The 14501-nt window shown below is 42.9% G+C and overlaps 2 protein-coding genes and 1 long non-coding RNA gene across 3 annotated transcripts in view; 2 read left to right on the top strand and 1 right to left on the bottom strand.

Annotated features, from left to right (window-relative positions):
• Nucleotides 1-8724, top strand: part of LOC124132744 (ionotropic receptor 25a-like) — a 33654-nt gene extending 24930 nt beyond the window's left edge. Inside the window, exons 13-15 of the mRNA XM_046496829.2 lie at nt 2326-2589; nt 4193-4403; nt 4538-8724. Of these exons, the coding sequence (XP_046352785.2) occupies nt 2326-2589; nt 4193-4403; nt 4538-4681 (619 nt within the window). The 3' untranslated portion in view covers nt 4682-8724. The remainder of the gene's footprint in view (nt 1-2325; nt 2590-4192; nt 4404-4537) is intronic.
• On the top strand, nt 4751-5788 carry LOC124133568. The gene is made up of 3 exons (XM_046498012.1): nt 4751-4774; nt 4814-5295; nt 5437-5788. Exons 1-3 carry the CDS (start codon nt 4751-4753, stop codon nt 5786-5788), a joined length of 858 nt encoding a protein of 285 aa, XP_046353968.1.
• Nucleotides 8725-9085: 361 nt separating the features above from the next.
• On the bottom strand, nt 9086-14482 carry LOC125382682. Its single transcript, XR_007222539.1, has 2 exons — nt 9699-14482; nt 9086-9620 (listed from the first exon to the last, which is right to left on the bottom strand). It is a non-coding gene; the product is annotated as an uncharacterized LOC125382682 (long non-coding RNA).
• Between the last annotated feature and the right edge of the window lie 19 nt (nt 14483-14501).

The raw sequence follows: 14501 nt of genomic DNA, 5'->3' as shown, positions 1-14501 counted from the left end.
TAGTTCTACACGTTGTAGGGCTTCCCTATCTAGTTCTACACGTTGTAGGGCTTCCCTATCTAGTTCTACACGTTGTAGGTCTTCCCTATCTAGTTCTACACGTTGTTGGTCTTCATATCTAGTTCTACACGTTGAAGGTCGTCCCTATCTAGTTCTACACGTTGTAGGCCTTCCCTATTTAGATACCCACGTTGTTGGTCTTCCCTATCTAGTTCTACACGTTGAAGGTCTTCCTTATCTAGTTCTACACGTTGTAGGGCTTCCCTATCTAGTTCTACACGTTGTAGGGCTTCCCTATCTAGTTCTACACGTTGTAGGTCTTCCCTATCTAGTTCTACACGTTGTAGGTCTTCCCTATGTAGTTCTACACGTTGAAGGTCTTCCTTATCTAGTTCTACACGTTGTTGGTCTTCCCTATCTAGTTCGTCACGTTGTTGGTCTTCCCTATCTAGTTCTCCACGTTGTTGGTCTTCCCTATCTAGTTCTACACGTTGTAGGTCTTCCCTATCTAGTTCTACACGTTGTAGGTCTTCCCTTTCTAGGTCTACACGTTGTAGGTCTTCCCTATCTAGTTCTACACGTTGAAGGTCTTCCCTATCCAGTTCTACACGTTGAAGGTCTTTCTTATCTAGTTCTACACGTTGTAGGTCTTCCCTTTCTAGGTCTACACGTTGTAGATCTTCCCTATCTAGTTCCCAACGTTGTAGGGCTTCCCTATCTAGTTCTACACATTGTAGGTCTTCCCTATGTAGTTCTACACGTTGAAGGTCTTCCTTATCTAGTTCTACACGTTGTTGGTCTTCCCTATCTAGTTCTCCACGTTGTTGGTCTTCCCTATCTAGTTCTCCACGTTGTTGGTCTTCCCTATCTAGTTCTACACGTTGTTGGTCTTCCCTATCTAGTTCTACACGTTGTAGGTCTTCCCTATCTAGTTCTACACGTTGTTGGTCTTCCCTATCTAGTTCTACACGTTGTTGGTCTTCCCTATCTAGTTCTACACGTTGTAGGTCTTCCTTATCTAGTTCTACACGTTGTAGGGCTTCCCTATCTAGTTCTACACGTTGTAGGGCTTCCCTATCTAGTTCTACACGTTGTAGGTCTTCCCTATCTAGTTCTACACGTTGTAGGGCTTCCCTATCTAGTTCTACACGTTGTAGGTCTTTCCTATGTAGTTCTACACGTTGAAGGTCTTCCTTATCTAGTTCTACACGTTGTTGGTCTTCCCCATCTAGTTCTACACGTTGTTGGTCTTCCCTATCTAGTTCTCCACGTTGTTGGTCTTCCCTATCTAGTTCTACACGTTGTAGGTCTTCCCTATCTAGTTCTACACGTTGTAGGTCTTCCCTATCTAGTTCTACACGTTGAAGGTCTTCCCTATCCAGTTCTACACGTTGAAGGTCTTTCTTATCTAGTTCTACACGTTGTAGGTCTTCCCTTTCTAGGTCTACACGTTGTAGATCTTCCCTATCTAGTTCCCAACGTTGTAGGGCTTCCCTATCTAGTTCTACACATTGTAGGTCTTCCCTATGTAGTTCTACACGTTGAAGGTCTTCCTTATCTAGTTCTACACGTTGTTGGTCTTCCCTATCTAGTTCTCCACGTTGTTGGTCTTCCCTATCTAGTTCTCCACGTTGTTGGTCTTCCCTATCTAGTTCTACACGTTGTTGGTCTTCCCTATCTAGTTCTACACGTTGTAGGTCTTCCCTATCTAGTTCTACACGTTGTTGGTCTTCCCTATCTAGTTCTACACGTTGTTGGTCTTCCCTATCTAGTTCTACACGTTGTAGGTCTTCCTTATCTAGTTCTACACGTTGTAGGGCTTCCCTATCTAGTTCTACACGTTGTAGGGCTTCCCTATCTAGTTCTACACGTTGTAGGTCTTCCCTATCTAGTTCTACACGTTGTAGGGCTTCCCTATCTAGTTCTACACGTTGTATGTCTTTCCTATGTAGTTCTACACGTTGAAGGTCTTCCTTATCTAGTTCTACACGTTGTTGGTCTTCCCCATCTAGTTCTACACGTTGTTGGTCTTCCCTATCTAGTTCTCCACGTTGTTGGTCTTCCCTATCTAGTTCTACACGTTGTAGGTCTTCCCTATCTAGTTCTACACGTTGTAGGTCTTCCCTATCTAGTTCTACACGTTGAAGGTCTTCCTTATCTAGTTCTACACGTTGTAGGTCTTCCCTATCTAGTTCAACACGTTGTACGGCTTCCCTATCTAGTTCTACACGTTGTAGGTCTTCCCTATCTTGTTCTACACGTTGTAGGTCTTCCCTATCTAGTTCTACACGTTGTAGGTTTGTCACATCTCTGTTCTTCTTCCAGTCTGGCAGTCTGGGACTACCCTCTCGGGGATAAGTACGTCAATATTTGGAAAAACATGGAGGACACCGGACTCTTCAACTCTACTGAGCAGGCTGTCAGCAGTGTGTTGGGTGGGGGCGTCGCGTTCATCACAGACTCGCCCATCATCAAATACCTGACGTACAGGAACTGTGATCTCACGGCCATCGGGGACTTGTTCAGCGTCAGGCCCTATGCTTTCGCCCTCAAGGAGAAATCCGTGTACACCAAGAAAATATCGTCAGCGTAAGGACCTTTTCTGAATTTCAACAATGCAAAGTCTTTATATAAAACTGCAAACTAGTAAATCACGTTCTTGAATTTTAATTGGATGTAGAGTTGGCGTCTTCGAAGGGAAATGTTTAGAAAACACCAAAATATAATCCCAGTATCTTGTCGAGCATGTTCCACGCAAGGAAACCATCCTATGACGCACTATAAGGCTGGGTAATTTCAAAATAGACCAAACGCCTACATAATGTGTTATTTCAAAGCTTTTACAAAACGTCAACCAAATAATGTAGATGAATTATCAGAGTAATAGGAGTATATGGTGGCATGAAGCTTGCTCTTCCTATAGGTTTTAACGTTATACTGGTGGTGGAGACATGATGTAGCTGTGTGAGCCAGACTCGGTGTGAATCTCTTCCGACAAAGCCTCCCCCCATCGTCTGGCTCATAAACTAAGGAGCAAAATACTTCTCAGTTGACTTTATCCTTTGTTTCATATTCAATTAAAAAATCTTGTATAAGCTATATATATCCCAAAAATGAACTGTAGTTGCGCTTTGTCAGACCTCAAAGAATACTTCAACATGGTTTTATTTTTAGACATCTATCTTTGAAAATCAATAAATTTGCTTTATTTGGCACACATTTACATATTAAACATGGCAGGGGTCATGTGGTTACAAAATCATTTCTTACCTACTACCCAAAGGCGGAAGAAATAAACAATCTCATTAAAATCAGATCTAAGTTCTCGCTACCGCTAAACAAGATCTGAGAACACCCCATTACGGGTCACGTCAGGCCGACCTTGCGCAAACTTTGACCGACCAATGGAATGACTGACAAGAAGCGACAATAGCCAATCAGAAGGCAGCTTTCTCGTGCTTTACGGCACTAATTTCAAATTGGCGACTACGGTTGGACACATATTTTGACAAATTTGAAACCTGAACAAAAGAACTTTCTGGAATGGCTAATAGATGGTCAAGATTGTATGGATTCAGTGGTTAAACCCGTAACTATCGTTCGGAATACCCCATGTTAAAGTTTTCGAGGTTCAATGATTAGAGTGAGAGAGTTGGGTTTTACGCCGCTTTTAATAGTATTCCAGTTATATCACGGCGTGTCAGCTTAATGTGGGAGGAAAGCCCGAAGTGATGCAGGTCTCAGACGTTAACCACTTCGGTGAAACCCACGAGCACGGGTATGGTTCTGACAAACCTAGAAACATAATCGGGGCGCACCGGGATTCGAACCCACAATCATAGGTTTCTGGCGTGCCCAAGGGACGCAACTCTGCACAGCGAATCGCGGCGCCTTAGACGACTGGGCTACCCGTGCCCCCTGGATGATTAGAAATCACATTCCGACTGTCACTTTCATGATCTGGTAAGCGACGCTCTGATTGGTCGGATGAAAGGTCGTTCTGACGTGACCCCCAACTGGATGTCCTCAGATCTTTGTTTAGCGATAGCGAGAACTAAGATCTGATTTTAATGAGATTGATATTTATGTTTGCATATTATTCATCCTACCCAACTGAAAAATTGGCTCATACTGTATTGTTCTCCGTGAAATACGAACTGCTAGGTAGCTGACATACAGTTCTTCTATGCAGCATCCTTGAGCTCCAGAAGAAGCGTCAGCTGGAGGCGTTCAAGAGACGCTGGTGGGACGAGGGCAAACTGAACTGTCCTGAGAGCTCCACCGACCAGGGCCTTGACCTAAAATCTCTCACTGGAAGCTTCATTGTGGTGGCTGTGGGGATATTGTCTGGGTTGCTCGTCCTGTCACTTGAGCACTTTTGGAATAGGGTTTTAAAGAGGAAGGTAAGTGTTTCGGCCTCTAGGACTTAATGTTCCAAACTCTTTGTATTTAGGATTTCGTGGGTATGGTTTTACGCTGCTTTTAACAGAATGTCTGTGCTGCCCACTTCAACAAATCTGTTTCCCTAATTTTTCAGCAGTCTCCTATCACACAGGTGAAACCGACTGCCAGCAGTGGAAGCAAGTCATCCCTGGGACTACCTGGCTCCGGCAACATGCAGGTGACTGTCCTAGGGGCAACGATCCTGAGAGACGAGCTGCACAGCAAGCCGGACAGCTAGACGCCGTTCCTGACTACTCCAGTTGTAGGCTAAAACAGCTAGGCTGTAGTTTGGAGCTCACAGAGCTGGATGCTGAGTCTGACTACTCCAGTTGTAGGCTAACACAGCTAGGCTCCGAGCTCACTACTGCAGCTCACACAACTAGATGCTGAGTCTCACTTCTACAGTTTGGAGCTCACACAACTAGATGCTGAGTCTGACTACTGCAGTTTGGAGCTCACAAAGCTAGATGCTGAGTCTCACTTTAGCAGTTTGGAGCTCACACAACTAGATGCTGAGTCTGACTACTGCAGTTTGGAGCTCACAAAGCTAGATGCTGAGTCTCACTTCTACAGTTTGGAGCTCACACAGCTAGATGCTGAGTCTGACTACTGCAGTTTGGAGCTCACACAGCTAGATGCTGAGTCTGACTACTGCAGATTTGAGCTCACACAGCTAGATGCTGAGTCTCACTTTAGCAGTTTGGAGCTCACACAGCCAGGTGCTGAGTCTCACTTTAGCAGTTTGGAGCTCACACAGCTAGATGCTGGGTCTCACTTCTACAGTTTGGAGCTCACACAGCTAGATGCTGAGTCTCACTTCTACAGTTTGGAGCTCACAAAGCTAGATGCTGAGTCCGACTACTGAAGTTTGGAGCTCACACAGCTAGATGCTGAGTCTCACTTCTACAGTTTGGAGCTCACACAACTAGATGCTGAGTCCGACTACTGAAGTTTGGAGCTCACACAGCCAGGTGCTGAGTCTGACTACTGCAGATTTGAGCTCACACAGCTAGATGCTGAGTCTCACTTCTACAGTTTGGAGCTCACACAGCTAGATGCTGAGTCTGACTACTGGAGTTTAGAGCTCACACAGCTAGATGCTGAGTCTCACTTCTACAGTTTGGAGCTCACACAGCTAGATGCCGAGTCTGACTACTGCAGTTTGGAGCTCACACAGCTAGATGCTGAGTCTCACTTCTACAGTTTGGAGCTCACACAGCTAGATGCTGAGTCTGACTACTGCAGTTTAGAGCTCACACAGCTAGATGCCGAGTCTGACTACTGCAGTTTGGAGCTCACACAGCTAGATGCTGAGTCTCACTTCTACAGTTTGGAGCTCACATAGCTAGATGCCGAGTCAGACTACTGCAGTTTGGAGCTCACACAGCTAGATGCTGAGTCTCACTTCTTAAGTGGGGAGCTCACACAGCTAGATGCTGAGTCTGACTACTGCAGTTTGGAGCTCACACAGCTAGATGCTGAATCTCACTTCTACAGTGGGGAGCTCACACAGCTAGATGCCGAGTCTGACTAGAGTTTAGAGCTCACACAGCTAGATGCTGAATCTCACTTCTACAGTGGGGAGCTCACACAGCTAGATGCTGAGTCTGACTACTGGAGTTTAGAGCTCACACAGCTAGATGCTGAGTCTCACTTCTAAAGTGGGGAGCTCACAAAGCTAGATGCTGAGTCTGACTACTGCAGTTTGGAGCTCACACAGCTAGATGCTGAATCTCACTTCTACAGTGGGGAGCTCACACAGCTAGATGCCGAGTCTGACTACTGCAGATAACGAGGAGCAGAACCGATATGATTTCGATTCTCATGAATAGGGTATGCACTTCAGAGCACTTGTATTCCTTCTCAATATGGTCAATATATTCTGCATTATTTCAGCCATGAAGAATATGTAAATGAATGATTTAACAGCTGTGTCAGTATTCACATGACTGATTTAATTAGGACGGGTAGACAGATGTCATGGTCAGTGAAATGTGTTCTTCTGCTTCTTGTATGCCAAATGGTTACTAACAGAACCATACCCATGACATATTCGCACTATGCAAATGCTCAATCCACATTCCCATTTTGCAGTATATGTGATGCACCTTTTATGATTCTTCTTATCTTAATGAAAGGCGACTAACGGGATCGGGTGGTCAGGCTCGCTGACTTGGTTGATACATGCCATCGATCCCAATTGCGTGGATCGATGCTCATGATAGCAATCACTGGATTGTCTGGCCCAGACTCGATTATTTACAGACCGCCGTCATATAGCTGGAATATTGCTGAGTGCGGGGTTAAACAAAAACCAACCAAAAATCTTATCTAAATATGTTGTTCATCATGCTAACAATCTGATAATGGTGGCGGTGTGTTCGAGGTCATCGTCAAATGACGTTTGTGAAGTCAAGTGAAACTGTTATGGTAGGTTCTCGATTGGGGTTTCAAGATAGTGAATTTTAATGTCAGAGCCTTAGAGGTTTTCATACTGTCTTACACGAATAAAACAAAACGCCAGAAGCAACTAGTTCAAATAACATTCTCTTATGCCAAATGAGGAACCCACTAGCATATTGGAGGAACAGAGATCCACGTCATCGTGTTTGCAAACAGGCAAGTCATATCCCATCCATCATCAGCGGTCATTTTGTCCACCGGATATACACCTCGTCAAAAGTATCGCACCACCAAGATTTTGTTTATAATCAGAAAAAGAGATGGGTGAGAGGAAGCCGTTGAATGTGAAAAAAGTGTTAGTGTCAAATTAGATATTATTTTTATGAATAATAGGAAAAATGTGCACTAGCTAAGAAGAAAGCAACATCATTCGGCAGTGACTACAAGGACTGCAATTAATATATTGCAGTATAAGTAAAAGCAGTATAAGTATGGTAACTGTCAATATCTGGTGTTGCCATCCTGCACCCAGATCACGTCTACTCACGCTTAAAATCAGACGCCTGATCCTCAACTGAGGGATGTGTTGCCATTCCTAATGCAATGCCTGGGTCAGTTCTTGGGAGATTCTGTACTGGAGAGTCCCTGGCTCTAAACCCTACGTCACAACTGATCCCATAGATGCTTGATTGGATTCAGGTCTGGGCTTAGAGAAGGCCAAGGCAGACTCTCAATGGCGTCGTTCTGGAGGTCAATCGAAACTCTTGGTGTTGGTGTCGGACAGGACGTGTGACAAGTGCATGGTTATCAAAATGAGGTACAACAAACCCGTCCAATGTGTTATCTTGGTACCTTTGTTCATTTAATGTCCCCAGAACTGTGACCAAATCAAGTTTATAATCAAAGGAGCAACATCCCCATACCATCACTGAGCCGCCAACAGTTTCCTGGATGTTGGATGACAACATGTTCCCCCAATTGCCTCCAGACAAGAGTTCAACATCAGTGTAGTGAAAAAAAAGAATCTCGGCTGCCCAATGAATCCTCCTCTGTAAGCTTAAGTTCCAGTGTGCTCGAATCTGACACCAGGCTAAATGGTACCGCGTGAGTTGGGGACAGAGGATTGGACGTCTTATTGGTCCTCTGGCACTGAATCCTGCTGCATTCCATCGACGCCTGATGGTGCCAGTGATGACGAAGAACAGTGCAAGCTGAAGGTGGCAGCCGTTTTGCCTTCTGGCGTACAGGGACCCTGTCCTCTCTGGCACTGGTCTTCCGACGTCCTGATCTCGGCAAGTCCCTCACATGTCCAGTCAATGTCTGTTTTTCAATGAATCGACTGATTACAGTATAATTAATGTTCAACGCGGTCCCATAGCCTGACATGACATGCCAGTCTTGGTGCATGCAAATTATTTGCCACCTTTGATTTTCTGGGATAGTAAACTTGGGCATTTCAGTTACAATTGTTCGAATTTCTAATTGGTAGAACTTTCATAAAACATAATAGCAGTAAACACTCATGAACTGTGTCATAAAAATTGAAGTTTCTAGAAGACATCTTCGGCGTGCATACAGCTTGCATAAATGCGCCAAGGTTGGGCAGTTACAATGACAAGCATTCCACAGGTATATGATGTGTCCACACACTGTACTATTCGAAAATCTCTACATTGAAAATGTGCTGGCAATTACACTTCAAATGCAATACTTTTGACGAGGTGTATACATATCTTAATTGTCTTCTAACAGGTCATGGTCTAGTGGTAGAGCGTCCGCCCGGAGAGCGGAAGGTCCGGGGTTCGATCCCCAGCAGCGTCATACCAAAAGATGGTACTTGTTGTTACCTTGTCTGGCGCTCGGCATTAAGGGGCTAAAACAAGGACTGGTCGGCTCGGAGTCAGTATACTGTGTCTGAGTTGGGTATTCATGTTAAACTGCGGCATGGTACCTCAGTGAACTAGCACTATAAATCGGCATCAGTCCGGACTCGTACAAGCAGACACAGACACACACACACACACGTGCATGCATGTCGCTATATAAGTGCAATAATCTTGGACGCGACTTTAAACCCAATTTCACCTCACCTCACCTCACCCACCTCTAACAGGACGAAGTCCCATGGACCTTGGTCAGTCAGATTAGATCATGACTCCTCCCTCAGTGAGGACCATTGAGGGCAAGACGCAAAATAATTCATTTCTAAAAAAATCAACTTGTGCAATGATTGTCCATATAAATTGTGTACACACAGTTTTATTTCTGCTTCCAAGTTAATTGTTCACAAACGTCTTTTTTATTGATGTAAATAAATCACTATTACATATCCTCAGTGCCCATGTACTATGTTTCAGTTCCATTCAACATGTGATCAATGGACACAAGCTTGGGAATATATCTACCTTTATTTGGAATAGTCAACATGACAAGTACATAACAGGGATACTGGGCACATGTGAGCTGGAGACACCACACGTGACTTACACAAGACACATACCCACAACTCAAAACGATATGCTTTACTTCAACACATACGACCAGAGAAGATAAGACGGCAAAATAAAACTGATCATTAGATACTTGAAGATCCTTGGGTGACAATCACATGCAAGGTTCTCGGATATATCTTCTTGTATACAAACATACATGAACTATGGGACAGGAGTTGAGACTTTTACCTTCATGAGAGAGTATGGTTTTTGGCCGCTTTTAGCAATATTCCAGCAATATCATGGCAGGGGACACCAGAAATGGGTTCACACCTTGGTTACCTTCATGATATCCACAGCAACAGAGTGAGTTGTGTTTAACGTAGGTTTTATCAGTATTCCAGTCTTAGCACGTATTACCTTCATATCCACAGCAACAGAGTGAGTTGTGTTTAACGCAGGTTTTATCAGTATTCCAGTCTTAGCACGTATTACCTTCATATCCACAGCAACAGTGAGTTGTGTTTAACGTAGGTTTTATCAGTATTCCAGTCTTAGCACGTATTACCTTCATATCCACAGCAACAGAGTGAGTTGTGTTTAACGCAGGTTTTATCAGTATTCCAGTCTTAGCACGTATTACCTTCATATCCACAGCAACGGAGTGAGTTGTGTTTAACGTAGGTTTTATCAGTATTCCAGTCTTAGCACGTATTACCTTCATATCCACAGCAACGGAGCGAGTTGTGTTTAACGCAGGTTTTATCAGTATTCCAGTCTTAGCACGTATTACCTTCATATCCACAGCAACAGTGAGTTGTGTTTAACGTAGGTTTTATCAGTATTCCAGTCTTAGCACGTATTACCTTCATATCCACAGCAACAGAGTGAGTTGTGTTTAACGTAGGTTTTATCAGTATTCCAGTCTTATCACGTATTACCTTCATATCCACAGCAACAGAGTGAGTTGTGTTTAACGCAGGTTTTATCAGTATTCCAGTCTTAGCACGTATTACCTTCATATCCACAGCAACAGAATGAGTTGTGTTTAACGCAGGTTTTATCAGTATTCCAGTCTTAGCACGTATTACCTTCATATCCACAGCAACAGAATGAGTTGAGTTTAACGCAGGTTTTATCAGTATTCCAGTCTTAGCACGTATTACCTTCATATCCACAGCAACAGAGTGAGTTGTGTTTAACGTAGGTTTTATCAGTATTCCAGTCTTAGCACGTATTACCTTCATATCCACAGCAACAGAATGAGTTGTGTTTAACGTAGGTTTTATCAGTATTCCAGTCTTAGCACGTATCACAAGAAAAGAAACAAATCTAAGGTTGGCTTCAAACTACTTCCTGATGTAAAACTGATGAAGAAAATATGAAAAGAACACACTGAGAATCACTGTTACTTAACACAGCTTTAGCTATGCCCAAGTCAGAGGTTGGGGTGAGTACTGACTCGTCTAATACAGAACTTGAGATAAGGAGTGAGCTTTATCAAACTGTAGACAAGCTAAGCATGAGTGATTCATAAGGCTGCCTTATTACTTCAGATATATCAGAGAGCTCAGATTAATCAGTTTGGTTTGGTTTGATTGTTGTTTTACGCTGCACTCAGCATTATTCCAGCTATATGATGGCGGTCTGTAAATAATCGTATGGACTAGACAATTCAGTGATTGATATCATGAGCATCGATCCACGCAATTGAAATCGATAACATGAATCGACCAAGTCAACAAGCTTGATCACCCGATCCCGTTAATCTTACGACAAGCATAGTCGCCTTTATGGCAAGCATGGGCTGCTGAAGACCTATTCTACCCCATACCTTCACAGGTTGATTAATTAGTGAGCATAAATGCTAATTACTTCACAAGAGAACTGTTTTATTAACCTCAGTACAAGCACAAGTATCCAGGGATAATATACTCGCCGCCAAAAGAAACGCAAACCCTAGAAACATATAGAGAAGTATATACGTTAAGAGATGTTTCCAATGTGTACCACTTAATGACACAACTAACAATCTGTCAAGTATTACCACTGTGTCTGTATTCTTATCACATATACTGCACATGATTTCAAACTTTACACGCTAGTTCTGCACGAGACAAATGGTGCATTTCAAGTTATGGTTCCATGCGATCATGAGTGTTGGTTCACACAACATAACAGTATGTTCGTTTGTGCACCAAACCAATCTAAAATCTAAATTCTTCATATATTAACCAACATGTATGGTACTCCTGTTTCTTTTGTTGGTGAGTACATAAAGCTTAGGCAAAGACAAACTACATGCCAATATCAAAAGCCACTCCATCTCCCACATTTAGCATGCCACAATAACCTAAGGTGTGTGTTGACCAAACTCTGCCTGATCTCAAGTTTCCTTTTTGAGTTATATTTCATAAACCTATTTCAAAAGTCATTTCATAAACCAAGTTTTCCCATCAATGAAAGTCAACATTTGCAAGAAAGCTTGCCTTAAAACATCTTTCTGAGCAAGAGAGTTACCTGACTATAATTCATAAAGTCCAGTTTCCACCCTTGCCGAACTAGGCTGGAATTCCTAAGCTCGTTCGTAGCGCCACCAGTGGCTATTACGAGTTATGACCCTTCTATGTCCCTCCTATTGACCGATCAGATTCCACCTCTCATATCACTTGCATTTGCTTCAAACAAAATGGCGACGCGCAGTGAAGATGATCTGATCGATACTCAAGATACTTCAAGTCCTCAAGATACCTCAAGTCTTACTTCACAAAGTGCATCAAATCACATGAGCACCTTAATAATGCATGAGCACCTTGATAAAAAAACCTGAAAAGATTTGGAATATGTTTATGCTAAATTGACGGTACACATGCTTTGCAAATCCTTCAATCTATAATTCCAGCCTAGGTCAGCAAGGGAGGAAAGTGGACTTTTATAGTCAGGTAATTCCCTTGCCTCAGGAAGATGGCCTTGAAGCAACCATGGTTGAAATCCAACAAACACATTAAGCAACCTGTTTGAGTTGCTGCATTTGAGGTTCACGAGGACATTAACACATTTTCCAAGTTACAACTAGCTGCAACCTTCTTGTGGCTGGCACTTGGTGAGTTTGTTGAATATAGAGGTTGACTCAGACAAAGCTATTGGTAGTTTGGACTTCAATTTTAAAATCAAGTTTTGAGTTTTATCGAAGTAACTGATGTAACTATGTAGGGAAAGACAGGTGGACAGCCTACCCTCTCCCTCAGGATTAGAAAACTGAATTTTTTTCAAAATGCTCTGCCTCCAAACAAGATAGATCAGGCACTGATCAACTGGATCACACACCATAAACTCATCTCAAACTGAATATTTACAAATATTTGTCACCTGACTGTATTTTGCTGATAAAACACGAGGACTGAAGCCAGCAATGTAAGTTTACCCTATACAAGTATGACTGTATTGTGCTCATAAGTTTCCCAAACTGTACACAGTGTATAGAAAGTGTATGACAGATTCCTAATGAATGGAAAGTAAAAACATTGTTCACAGTCAAAAGAAACAATAAAAAAGAAAATCCAAATAATGACATGAAAATCCAACAAAGAAAGCGATATGGAAAAAAGCTGACAAGCTTTACTGGGTCCAAGAAATATTGAAAACACAAAAGGTGAGAAATGTATATATCTTGTCATTGTGTTCCATGTGTAATCAGTGATTGTGCAAAATACATACAGTATGTGCCTGTATTTACACACAGGAAGGATATCTGCTGATCTGTTTCTGTAGTTAAAATATCTGAATGATTTAATCAATGTGCATTCTATTGGTTAGATGCACTTGTATAACAAATGTACCAAATTCACACCTTACTATAGAGTGAGTGAGTGAGAATGTTTTTTACGCCCCTTTTAGCAATATTCTAGCAATATCACTAGACACTAGAAATGGTCTTCACACATTGTACCCATGTGGGAAATCGAACCCAGGCCTTAGGTGTGATGTGCAAACACTTTAACCACTGGGCTACGCCTCTACCCCTTTACTACAGAGACAAACGGGGGAGCAAATAAGGTAAATCCCATCATGAAGGCCTGAGTTCTGTCTCATTGAGGCATCTGTTTATGAGTTCGATGATTGCGGGTTGTACGTCTAATGTTTTAAGTGCAGGGGATTCGGTGTTATCAAATAAAGTTATCGGAGGATTTGAATGGATTTACAGGTGAATGGTGAGATTTTGTCTTGTACTGCAGGAACACGTACCCAAGTTGGTTCTGTTCTCTTGGTTGGTAGTAAAATGTCGGCCTCTGTCGGGCTCAGAATCCAGGATGTCTGAGGCTAAAGTGATTGTTTGGATTGCAAGTTGGATTGAAAGAATGTTTACATCGGGGGACACCAGAAATGGGCTTCACATATTGTACCCATGTCGGGAATCGAACCCGGGTCTTCGGTGTGACGAGCTAACGCTTTAACCACTAGGCTACCCGACCGCCCCCATGTCAGAATGATGAGATCTGATTGCTCCATATGATCTTGATAAAATACTGTGTAGCCAGAGGCTTGTGGTATAAAATCTAACGTTGGATGCATAAACCCCATGTACCCTGAGTGATCCTGCTACAGCTTACGATGCTGTACAACATCCCAACTGACAATAGCTGATGAAGAGTGAATACAAAAAACATACCGGCAGACAAGCAGGAATAGAAACAAATTCACAATCACTACACAATATTCATATCTGATCAGTAAACAAACAAAATGTCCCATCCCAAACAACCGACATTACTTGGTAAAGTTCTATCACCTTCTAATAGATACAGTAGTGAGTGACTGAGTGGGTTGGCTTTAGCGCCACTTTGAACACTTTTCCAGTTATGACAGCATATTAGTTTAATGTGGGAGGAAAAGCCGTAGTGATGCAGGTCTCAGAAATTTACCACTGGTGAAACCCACGAGCACGGTGCTGACAAACTTAGAAACAAAATTGGGGCAAACTGGAATTCAAAGTCAAGATCAAGGTCTCTGGCATGCCCAAGAGATGAATCTCTGCACAGTGAATTGGAGACCTTGGGTGACCGGTCACCCATGCCACCCTAGTGAGTGAGTAGGTGAGTTGGGTTTAACGCCGCTTTTAACAGTATTCCAGTTATATCGCGGCGTGTCAGCTTAATGTGGGAGGAAAGCCCGAAGTGATGCAGGTCTCAGACGTTTACCACTTCGGTGAAACCCACCAGCACG

The sequence above is a fragment of the Haliotis rufescens genome, unplaced genomic scaffold, assembly GCF_023055435.1.
Source record: "Haliotis rufescens isolate VD_foot unplaced genomic scaffold, xgHalRufe1.0.p SCAF_20, whole genome shotgun sequence".
NCBI classification, from domain to species: Eukaryota; Metazoa; Mollusca; class Gastropoda; order Lepetellida; family Haliotidae; genus Haliotis; species Haliotis rufescens.
The sequence above is the reverse complement of the archived record's forward strand: the minus strand, read 5'-3'. Positions and strand labels throughout refer to the sequence as shown.

Coding starts and splice junctions, on each gene's coding strand:
- LOC124133568 (XM_046498012.1), top strand. CDS start 4,751: ATGCTGAGTCTGACTACTCCAGTT. Junction 4,775..4,813: donor TGAGTCTGACTACTCCAGTT/GTAGGCTAACAC, acceptor TCACTACTGCAG/CTCACACAACTAGATGCTGA. Junction 5,296..5,436: donor CTCACAAAGCTAGATGCTGA/GTCCGACTACTG, acceptor TGACTACTGCAG/ATTTGAGCTCACACAGCTAG.